The sequence below is a fragment of the Cebus imitator genome, unplaced genomic scaffold (assembly GCF_001604975.1).
Source record: "Cebus imitator isolate Cc_AM_T3 unplaced genomic scaffold, Cebus_imitator-1.0 Scaffold702, whole genome shotgun sequence".
Taxonomy (NCBI): domain Eukaryota; kingdom Metazoa; phylum Chordata; class Mammalia; order Primates; family Cebidae; genus Cebus; species Cebus imitator.
Window position 1 is genome coordinate 162,780 of NW_016108017.1, and position 12,033 is coordinate 174,812.

At 45.7% G+C, this 12,033-nt stretch overlaps 1 protein-coding gene across 11 annotated transcripts in view; it reads right to left on the reverse strand.

Annotated features, from left to right (window-relative positions):
- Positions 1-4,052: 4,052 nt before the first annotated feature.
- Positions 4,053-12,033, reverse strand: part of GRB10 (growth factor receptor bound protein 10) — a 208,630-nt gene continuing 200,649 nt past the window's right edge. For all 11 annotated transcript variants that reach the window (XM_017518730.1, XM_017518728.2, XM_017518726.2 and 8 more), the window contains 2 exons: positions 9,650-9,743; positions 4,053-7,075 (listed from right to left, as the gene is read on the reverse strand). In XM_017518730.1, the coding sequence (XP_017374219.1) occupies positions 6,929-7,075; positions 9,650-9,743 (241 nt within the window). In that variant the 3' untranslated portion in view covers positions 4,053-6,928. The remainder of the gene's footprint in view (positions 7,076-9,649; positions 9,744-12,033) is intronic.

Genomic DNA, 12,033 nt, shown 5'->3' on the forward strand with positions numbered 1-12,033 from the left:
TCCTGCTGAAATGAGGCACAGAAGGGGCTCTGCCGTTGAGATTTTTTTCAGAGAGGAGATTTTTAGGGGTACAAGTTGATTTACAGGTTTACCATAGAGCTTATGAGCTAAGGACGTTTGGGGTTTCAGCAGCAGGATTGTGACCTTATGGTTCTATAAGAAATGAATATGACCAGATGGTTAAAGATGTGAGGCTTAGAGTTATAAACGAGCCTCGTAGGGAACACGGCCATGTTCTCGAAGGTTTTTAGCCCTGTTTTTGACTGATTTCTGACTTTTATATTTAAAATAACGCTTAGCTGGTTTACAAAAGAGCAGCATTTTTTCTAGAAAGAAATAGTTTTCCCTCCTCTCTGTTGTTAGCAGATTGAGGGCTTTATTTTTAAAGCCACGGCAGCTATAGAGTTAAGCTGGTTTGTACAGAGAGCTGCCCTTTGCAGAGAGAATTAGCAAGCTGTTTTTGTTATTAATTAACTTCTGAGATAGGTTACAGTAAGTGAATAGAGGTAGTAACTTTCCTAATATCAGCAGCAAGCTTTCAGGGCAGGAGACAGGTACTGAGAAGGCTGTGCCAGCACCCAGGAGAAGACTGGCTTCCTGGACCTTTATGGCTAGCTTTACCTGGGGCTTTGTGAGGGTGATCGCTCATGATGGCACTTGTTATAGGCATTCTTAGTTTTGCCATTGGGTTATTTGGTTAGACACCTTAGGCCCAGGGGACTTTGGTTCCCAGGGACAGTGTGCTTTTTAGTGATTTCCTTGGCACAGCGGGCATGGATGAGGTGGTGGTCCCTTTTTTGGGGGACAGTTTTTTTACAACATGTCTCTTTAGACCGCACAAGTTTGCCAGACTGGCAGCTAACCTGAGCTTTTTTCTTGTTTGAACCCCTGGGGTCTGCTTGCCTGAAGGCTATAACTAAGGCAGCAGCCTTTTTTGATTTTTCTTTTTTTTTTTTTTAAGCTTGTTCCTTTTGGTTTTTATTATAAAACACCGAGGTGTTGCCTGGTTTGGCAGTGATTTTAGACTTTGTTCTGGTTTTAAGGCAAGCTTCTGAAGTTTCCTCCTGATATTTGCTGCTGACTAATAAATTTGTTTTTTCAGTATTAACTACCAACACCACTACATTTAGAAGCTAAAAGTCTCTGATGGTTTTCGGAGGGATGAAGATGAAGCAAATTCATAAACCATAAATTACTGGAGCTCATGGGAAGTTGGAGATGATCTCATTCACCTGTGGTGCTATGAGAGCAAGCACTTTAATTGCCAAGTCAAAGGGTTTTACTCCGCAGGACTTAGGAAGACCCAGAGGTCTTGGGTTTGCACAGCCCTCCAGGTGGCTGACCAGCGGGCAGATCGGAGTCTGTTACTACAACCCAGCACCATCCTGTTCCGGCTGTGTCAGCCGTGTGGCAGAGGAAGCCACATGCCTGGCTCCTTAGCATCCTCTAACGTTTCCTTTCCCAGTGGGGGATGCATGGAACCATGGGGGAGGCCTGGTAGAAAGGTACCTTTCTGTCCCTTTGCTCAGCCTACTGAATCAGAACCTCTGGATCTGTGTCCACGTGTGAATATACAATTACAGCAGATGGGATCTGTGTCCACGTGTGAGCATACAGCTACAGCAGAGTGCATCCATGTACCCAGGGGTGAGTATACAGCTACAGAAGAGTGGATTTGTGCTCGTGTGAGTATACAGTGATGATCAATAAGAAAATGTGGTTCTATTATAAATTTACCAGCTGTCATTTCCGGATGTGAAGATGGTGTGACCACAGGAAGGGAAAGGAGTTGGCTGCGCGTCTCAATGGCTTACATTGTCAAGTTCTTGAAACTCTCATAATCAGCCTTTGGACACACAAGGGTTTGTTTACTTTTTTTCATCCTGGTAGCATCCAACACAGCCTTTGTGGTCTTCCCTACACAAACTTCCTGTCATTGGCTAGTCCAAGAAGAACTCATCTCCTTTAAAGAACCAGCACTTGAGGTATGTAGGTACCCCAAGATAAAGGAAAATAACAGGGAAAAATGGTAGCAAAGAACATTCTGCAGAAAAACATTGTCACGAGTAGATTAAAATTGCAACCAAACATGTTATGAACTTAAAAGAAAAAAACAAAAAAGAAGAAAGCAATCATATCACCAAAGATCAAAGCAAAGCTGTAAGAGCTCAGGCACTAGATAAAGAAAGCCGGCAGAGAGCTGAAGAGAAATGTCAGAGAAAAGTGAAGCCCGCCTAGCAGGGAAGTGCACATGGAAACAGCATGGAAAACAGACTCTACTGAAACACTGCGGTGGAAATGAAGGAGAACAGGACTAAGACAGCAACTCAAATTCAAACGCCAAGAGAGCTGCAGGTCTCAAGGAAATGCGAATGCTAGGAGAGGCTGACAAAAGGGAACGAACACACAGTCGCCATGTTTTTGCAAAGATGTAGCAACATGGAGGGAAATGGAGACACCATCTGAAGCGAAACTAAGCACAGAAAGAGAAGCATTACATGTCCTCACTCATTTGTGGGAGCTAAAAAACTAGATCTCGTGAAGATAGAGAATCGATCGGTGGCTACCAGAGGCTGGGAAATGGGGTGGGACAGGGAAGCAGGAACATTTATAATAACTGAACTGTACACTTAAAATGTAAAGATGGTAAATTACATATGTATATTTTATCTCAATAAAAAACAAATTAAAAAGAAAAAAAGGACTCAAAAAGAAAAAATTAAATGCAATTCACAACACAGTCCCAGAAATCGAATGAGACTTTGATCTAGCTTCAGATCAAAAGGGCCCACCATGTCCTGAAAAACAAAAAATGACACCAATTGCCACCAACCCCAGTGTCTTTTTTCCTTGTTCCCAGAGGACCCCAAGTTCCCTTAGGGGCGCCACTCATCCTCAAGTGCCCTTTGCAGGCTGTGCTGAGGCCAGCAGCCACGGGCACCCTTTGTCACGGGGTCCTTGCTAGATCTTCGCAGGCCTCCCGAGCAGCCCATCTCGTGGATGGTGACACAGCAGATGAAGCCCAACTCTGTCTAAGGCGGATTTTTCATTTTTGTTACCTGCCCTTCTTATTAAGGTTGTATAACTTCCAAAATGAAAAGGGGGCAACACTGCCTTTACCATTCTACAACTAGAAGATGTTGAATATTTTACCTTTTTATACTTAGGCAGCTAAGGCTTTTGTCATCAAACAAAATCCCTTTTTGTAATTTTACTAATCACTCAAGATACGCGTGAAAGCCGTCGGAGTGAATGTGCTGGAGACAGCGAGCTGCATTCTCGCATTGCCTACAGCTTCCTTGGTGCTATGATCAATTCCCCACCTGCCCTGGGCTCTCTTGTCTCTGTTGTTTTGAAGCAGCTGGCGTGGATGATGATGCAAAGAGAGTGGGCTTCCAGAAACTGAGGATCCAGAGTCTGAAAACAAATGACAGGAGAGTCTGCACAGCATGGGGGCGCTCCTGCTGGTGGACCAGGCTGGCTGGCGACAATGTGCATGGGCACACACCCCACCCCGCTGACCTGGTTGTGACAGGGAGGAGGCGTGAGATGGCAAGTCTGGCCCAAGTGTCAGTGGCTCAGCCAGGGTCCTCCCAGGCGAGGGCCCAAGAATAGAGGGCATCTATTCTTAGTGTGTCAATTGTTTGCTTGCCTAGGAAACCTAGGTTCTTGACATTTTAATTGTCCTACTGCAGTGGAAAAAATACCAGTTGGGCTCAAGAGTGAATGTTTGTGAGTTTCTTGAGGTCTTTCTTAAGCTTGTGTATCTGTTTCTGGAAGCTTCTGAGGTCTGCAATTTTTATGGGGGAGGAGAGGCCAGCTGAGCCTGTCTTGCCACCAACTGAGAGCACTGAGCAGCCGAGCCTGGTGTCACATCAGGGCTGGGCCAGCTTGTGTGTGACACATCCCAAGCAGCTATGGATTCCTTGTGACAGTTTCTAGCTAGGAGTAAGAAGTGTGTTTTTAGTATCCTAAGTCATTTCAAAAGGTTTTTAGTGGACAACCAGCCAGTGTTTTAAAATATAGAAAAAAAAGACATCACCAGCAATAGAAAATGAAGAACACTGTATTAATGTTTATTTCTAATTACAAGAAACATAACATCAGTCCCTTATTTGTACAAAAATACCTGAAAGTTTACAATTAGGTTCACGAGCCAAAGAGCTATGTACAGAATGAAGCAAAGCACATGGAATAAAGGTTTTGTCTCTTCATTAATACCTTCTGCATTCCCTGAAAACGTTTACACACGCCAGGCCATTTTACAGTCACTGCAGTTCGCACTGTGACATCACAAATCTACCGCCAGCTCGCCCACCCCCGGGAAGGTGCAGAGATCGGTCACACTGTCAGTTAGTAAGTGCAGAAAAGAGAAGACAAAACATCTAGGCTGAGGCACATGTTTCTTCAAGGTTTAGCAAACAAAAGAACATTCTGGAACTCTAACATCTAGTGTAACGGAGCTTACCTATTAAACTCTAATAACCAAAGCATTTGGCATTTTCCTTCTCAACTTCGTTCCGGTTGCTACATGGAGTTTCATTTAGAAAAGAAAATCACAGGCAGAGATACAAAGTCAACAGGCTCCAAAACAACCCTGAGCTGTCCCCTTTACATTCATGTCAATTAAATACAAAAATAAAAGTCAGATGTCCTTCCGTCCCTGGTTTGCGGGACTTGTTCTCAGGTGGAATTCCCAGCCGCCCAGCACGGGGCCAGCGAGCTGGAGCCTTAGGAAATCTGCCGCCGCACCGAGGCGGTTTACATTCTCCAACAATTCACTTCGGCAGCGAAAATACAAAAGACTACGTCAAACCAGCTACATACAAAACTGTGAATCAGAGTCAAGCTTTTGTTCTCCTTCTAAATAAACGCTTATTTGTAAATATGAAATACCGCAAATACAAGCTGTCTACTGGAGAGAGGCGTGAAAGAGAGATTATACACTTATGGGACTGGTCTACGTACACAGACGAAAGAAATCCTAGAGTTGCTTTTCCTTGGAAAGGGTTTACCTCGAGCCAGTGAAGAGAAAGAAGGAATCGTGGTGTAACCGCAACGTCTGTCCCTACAGTGACGCGTGCCGCCAGGGGTGGATGCGAGAATGATCTCACTGTCAATAGTTCGAAAGGTTAACTGGCTGCAAAAGGAAGAAAAGGCAATTGAGCACTGATGGTTAAAAACGTGTTCTGCTAAAAAACGCATTTGTATAAGTAGACCTTTCATGGAGAACTAGAGCGTGGTCTGTAAACTGAAATACAGTGTTACTATACTGTAGACTGACTTCCAGCTCACTGGCCTTACTGAAGCTCGCGACACTGCTCTAGGCTACGGGGATTGACTGAGAAGCAGAGAAATGCCGTTCTTTCGGGAGCACTTCAGTGGGGCGGATGTGGGGCAATATCGTGGCTAGCACAGATTCAGAGAAGCCAGGCAGGTGCTGTCTTGAAAAAAGAAATCATTCTGCTCGCCACAGGAGTCTGTTGCTTGTCAAGAGTCCTTTCCGCTTTGCAGGGATCAAAGGTATGGAAATGGCCACTCTCACACCTGAACACTAAGCTAAGGGGACGTGGCAAAGGGGGCCACCCGAGGGGTGGAGGGGACCAAGTGACAACTCCAGCCACCGTCTGACTCATTTCCCGGAGCGGGAAGCAAGTGTTGTGTTGACAAAACTCTTCCATGTCCACAACCACTGTGAGGTACTTCTGACCCTAAGCCGGCAGAGGAGGAGCCTCTGGCTGCTCTGCGTTCTCTGGCTTATGGGGTTTCAGCAGGACGGAGGGCTCCAAGCAAAGATCTTTAAATGTCAGGCTGTGCCTGTGCCCTCTGCAATGCTTCCTCGTCTTTATCACCATGGAAACCCACGAGACACAGCACGAAGCCAACCAGGTGCCATTTTCTCTTTAGATCCTTTAATCCCCCGAGGGACATCAGCCGTGAAACGACTCACACCACTGCAGCAGCAGGGGTAAGGCAGTGATCGTTCTAGAACAGGCTGAAGACTGTGGAAACGCAAGGCTAAAAGTACCCAGGTGGATTAAGCAGCATCCACCGCTGGCCGATGACGGGTGCCAGGTGTGTCTCAAGGAGGCTGGCCCACATCAATCTAGAGGCGAGGCCGCTCAGCCTGCCGTTTGTGGAACAGTGAATTTTCCAAAGGAGTAAAGTCTCCTGCCACTGTGCAGAACAAGACACGCTAATAACAAGAGGGTCTGACATCTGAGCATAGAGAAATGATTAACAGACTGTGGTTGCTTGACTGAGTCCACAAAACATGCCAAATGCCTACCACAGTGACACCTTTTATTTTGACAAAAAAGCTTTTCAAGTATAGTGGGAAGGGCTGGGTTTGTCATTTGGGAGCTGAATCCACACCGTGGCAGTTGGCAGAGGAGGACCCTCTGGGAACATTTGGGGACCCATATTCACTTTGAAGTCTGCCCGTTCGAAACTCTTTCTGTATTATGTGAGTTGAAAAGCCACATCCCCTCCTACCATAGGCTGAATACAATATTGAAAACAAAGGAGTGCAAAAAAGTGATCAATACAAAAAAAGTAAACATATCAGTTTTAATTGTCAAGATTATTCCAGGGCAAGAGTTCATTTCCAATCACTTCTCTCCGGTTCTTGCTCCTAAGCGGCCCAAGCCAAGGTGATCATTCCAGTTTATTCTCAAATTTGCGCTGGATCTTCCATGCCCTCCCCAGTTTGGCCAATGCAGAGGGAGGTGATTCTGCTGGGTTCACAGCAGCAAATCGTCGTCTAAGTCCAACAAACTAGTCAATCTTGATCGGCTGGCACCGAATGAACCCATCTCGCTCTGGGTCCCCCGGTGCAGAATCGATGTGTGATCTTAACCAATTCACAGACCGCTTCTTCGCTCCAGTGTTCACTTCCTCCAGTCTTCAGCCGAGAGGACGTCTGCGGTCATAAGGCCACTCGGATGCAGTGGTGCTTGAGTTTGCAAGGCAGGACTCCTTTGTTCAGCTGGTAAAAGTCGACCAGCTGGATCAGGTCAGAGAATTTGGTGTTCCCGTCATCCAGGCTGAAGAACGTCTGCCCGTCATCCTCGCACTGGAGAGATACAAGAACACTTGCCAGGTTAGAGCCCACCACCTCAGGAGCAGAACGAGGCCCATGGTCAGCGGCAGCTCATCTGCCCATGGTTTGATTCCGGAGGGACACACAGGGCAAGGTAGGCTAGAAAACAGCAGGGGCAGGAAGGACGGCGGAATAGACGGTGTGTGCTGGGGCCTGCCACATCCCTGAGTGAGGAACGGACTTCAGATGGGCTGTGGAGGCCGCCGAGGACAGCTAGCTCCCCTGCTCCCTGAGGTGGTCATGGGGAAGGGCTCGAAGTTGCCCCCACTTCACCCAGCTCCTGAGAATTAGGTTTACCAGTTAACTCCTAAGTACCCACTGCACACCGCACACCCCATGAAGACTGCACAGACCGGGGTCCTCACTGTATGACCTACTCTTGAGGACCCAGGGGTTTACTTTGCTCCATGATGAAGCAACTGCTGGGTGGTTGTGAGGGATTAATAAGGTCACGCAGGTAAATTCCCTTCCGAGCTCTCCAAACATGGGGCAGTTATTTTTGTTAAAACGGGGGAATGCCGCAGTCTCTCCCAGAGAGAACCAATTCCTAACACCTGTTTTAACTCGGCGAGTTTCCAATTCGATGACTGCAGTACAGGGCAGAGCAGGGCAGCATGAGGAAGTCACACTGTTCACAGGGAACAGTCAGCTTTAAGGCTTGGCTTAAATTAATGAGCTTGGAACCACTTTCTAACTCCAAAACCACTGCTAGAGCTAACAGCACGCCCCATAGGCTGTTTTCACACACAGGCTGCACACTTACTGTCCTGTGTCCCAAGTTGCTGTTCTTTTGTTACTTGTAGGATTTGGGCATTACTCTGCCTACCATGAAAGCCCCTTTCTCTCTCTCTCTCTTTTTTTTTTAAATTTACTCATCCAGCCCAAAATATCAATCAATTTTCCTTTATATATATATATTCTTTTTTTGAGATGGAGTTTCGCTCTTGTTACCCAGGCTGGAGTGCAATGGTGCGATCTCGGCTCACTGCAACGTCTGCCTCCTGGGTTCAGGCAATTCTCCTGCCTCAGCCTCCTGAGTAGCTGGGATTACAGGCACGCACCACCATGCCCAGCTGATTTTTTGTATTTTTAGTAGGGACGGGGTTTTACCATGTTGACCAGGATGGTCTCGATCTCTTGACCTCGTGATCCACCCGCCTCGGCCTCCCAAAGTGTTGGGATTACAGGCGTGAGCCACCGCGCCCGGCCCTCCTTTTTATATTTTGAGCTAAGAGAATTATAACAACTGTATGAATAATACAATGCAGTGGAACAGAAAGGATTGTCAACGAGGCACTTTCCCTGGGATAGTAATTCCTGTATTTGCATATTAGGTTGGCTGGAAGCTGGGAAGCCTGGTCTCAACCCCAGATTCTGTTTCTCGCCCCAGAGTGGTGCAGGGAAAGCTCTGACAGCCATGAGCCTCATTTTCCTCACAAGTAAGGTAGGCATGGCAGCACATGGCAGGAAGCAAGCGGCCACAGAACAGACAGCATGTGGCACGCTGCCTTCCCCTGGCTCACAAAAGCTAAGCACAACACCCTCCTCATCCCTGTAGTGACTGCCGTCCACTACACGATTCTTGATATCATAACAAAGTCCTAGGGGTAAACAAGTCCAGGCTCAACTGTGTGAAACGGATGAGTTTAGCTAACCGAAGCCTTCTCAGAGCTTATTCTTTGTTGATGTGCAGATTGAGGCTCTGAGCGGAAACGATCCAGCTGGCCTCTTTTGGTAGAACATTTTCCGAGTTTAGGTACCACAGGATGCATTTCACAAACATGTCGTTACCTGCAGAATTTATCAATCCATCATGTAAACAGTGGCTACCAATTCTGTGTATTGTATTCTCAGCTAATCCGAATTCTTGCAAGTGCTAATCTAACACTCTAATCATGGACTAGAATTGAACTGTGGCACACTGAAGTGAGAGGTAAAAGACATTAGGCAAATCAAACATAAAGTGCTTTGTCAAAAAAAAGTAGCATTGATTCATGTATTCTGTAACGAGGTTTTTGGAATTGTTCAAAGAGAATCGTCTTTAGATCCAATGATCATGTGTGGAAGGAGAAATGTTAATTGCTCTTCATCAGGCCACTTATGCTTCTTGGACAGGCCTGGTGGACCCCAGGACAAACCACAAAATTCCTGAGGCTCACGCAGCCAACAGGCAAACCTGCTGCACAACTCCTGCCTTCCAGACCCAGGTGCTCGCGGCTATTGGGCCCTCAGCTAACTGTTCTCCTCCCCCTCCCCTTCGTGTGACCTTGATCTTCCCCATTAGGTACCCTTTCCGCTGCAACTGAGAGCTCACAGGCACAAGGGGGTGCCTCAGCACCCCATCACCACTTTCGGGATTATTTCTGAGAAAATGTTTTTCTAATTTCAAAAGACAAACCTGTAAAGAAATTCTTGAAAGTTTCTCACCTGCAGGCTTGAAGCTGTCTGATACTCATCGGTCTTGTCAGTTTATAACTTGAAAATCACATTAAGAATGAAACCGGAAGACAAAACCACGAGGATTGGTCTCAGAATTTCAATACTTACAGGTAAGATCTGGAAATTTTTAATTTTCTGGTGATGACACAGTGTGAGTACAAATGCCTTTGGATTACTCTGGCTGTCACGGAGGAGAAAAAGCCTGGGGAATGGAAAATAGTTGATTGCTAAAATATTTTAAAATCTGGTACTAATCATATACACATACACACACACATTCTCTGTCTCTCTCACTCCCTGGCCTCGTCCCATGGGATAGGCTTGGAGCCACAATGCTTCAGTGCTTCGGCATCTGAGTGGCCTCTAGTGGCAATAGCACCTAGATGGTAATTCTGAACTGTCATTCTCCTTTGGAAAAAACCAGGGCTCCTTGAGGATATGCCTGACTTCAGGGTTAGGGCAGGGAACTACAGGATGAAGTAGGAATATTTTGTGCCTGCATGTCCGGAAGTGCTCAAAGAATTATGAGGACATGTCAAAAAGGCACCGGAGGCAGGATGACGAAATCTGGGCATCAAAACGTATTATAAAAGTAATGGATCATAACCCACAAAATCAGAATCTGTGAGTCTGTAGTGTTATTTATAAATAAATGAGCAAATACATTAATAGAGGAGAAGGCAAAGCTCCTTCCTGCAGGAGAATGTCAGACAGTAAACAAAGGCACGATGCATCAGAAAACTACCCTTTGGCAATTACCGTAGTAACCATTAATGAAGATCTTCTGAAACCAGCAGATGAAAGGTGGATGAGAAAAAGCATTTTCATGGCATCAAAGTATTGTACTGTTAATATTTATTACAAAGGCGAAAATAATAGCTTTATGGTGGAGAAATCTGGCTGACAGCATCTTCATCAAGTGTCTAAATTACCACTACCAGGAATAAGAGAAATTGACCTTGAGGGCCTCCTGAGAGGATGTGCAGAAGAAGACACAACATCAGTTTTCTGGGTGCTCCTGCCAAAAAGGCATAGCCTAAATGTAACCATGAGTGAGGAGCCCAGGCTGAACCCAGGCGCTTTCTACAAGAACTGGCTTCTCCTCACAATGCAGGTCAAAATTGTACATACATGCTGGGAGAGAAGATTTAGGATGAAGACATCTTTTCTTTTGCTATAAAGGAAGCAATTAGGAAGAAGGGTATAGATTAAACAATGAACTGCATCAATAACTTCCTGGTTTTTATAATGGTACTGTGGTTATGGAAGTTCTTGTTCTTAGAAATTTTACACTGAAATAATTCAGATTAAAGGGACATCATGCCACAACTTACCCCTAAATGGTTCAGAAGAAAAAGAATAACTGAGAAGAAGAATGATAAAGCAAATGTGCTATAATCTTAAGGGCATCTGGGCGCAGTGTGAACAGTTCATCATATTATTATCACAACCTTTCTACAACCTTACAACTATTTTTTAAAAATCTTAAATTAGAATAGCACAAAAAAGGTATAAAATCATTGCTCTTACATGAAAAAATCTGGCGTTAGCTGAAAAGATGGCTATACATCAGGAAAGAGAAGTCCCAATGCAAGCTACAAAGAAGAAATGGCCTGAGAAGGAACTCATTTTAAACATATCCAAAACCAAACTACAATCATCAGCAAAATCACCAGTTTCGGTACTGTAATGTGAGGATGGAAAGCAGTTAAATAAGACTGGGAAATCCCATGCTGAAAAGGGAAAGCAAATTTATTTTACTACAGGACTTCTCAGAGCCTAAAAAATGTGAACCTCCCCCACTTTCTAAAAAAGCACTTTGCAAGACTTGTGTTCTTTAAGAAATACTTTGGGAAATACTGATCGGAATGGGCTTCCACGGCTCGGCTTGGTCAGGTTGGCGGGGGTGGTGTTAAGAATCTCAGACCCCACTGGGGAACACACAGCACCACTGGACAGAGGACAAGGAGATCCTGTTCTTCTCCCGAGCGCTGGTGAACACTGGGCAGCTGTGTCCACCTCAAAGACCTCCTTTCTTTTCCCAGAGTCATGTCATTCCAAATAAAACATCATTACCCCGAAACCCAGAAGTCTGCAGAGCTCCAGCTCTAACTACAGGCAAAGGTGGGGATCCCTTTCTTTGCCGTTACTTTAAGTACCTGCTGTTTCCTTCTGCAGATGGGAAGCTATGGATGAGTGAACAGCAGCACAGCCCGGGCCTGTTCACCGGAGAGGGGCTCGCACCCCTGAGAGGGGCGGGCTCACCCTGGGAAGTCCCAAGGCTGCAGAAAAGCTTGGGCTTTACAGGGAATGCCTCAAGGTTGTTTATCTGAGAAGACTGCTACAGGCGGAGAAGGGCATAGCTTAGGCATCAGCAGGAATCCTCAACGGGCCACTTACTGGCTTCGTGATCTTGGGCAACTGGCCTTCTCAGCCTCAATTTCTTCATCGGCAGAAGGGGAATAACCTCTTTTTTTTTTTTTTTTTTTTTT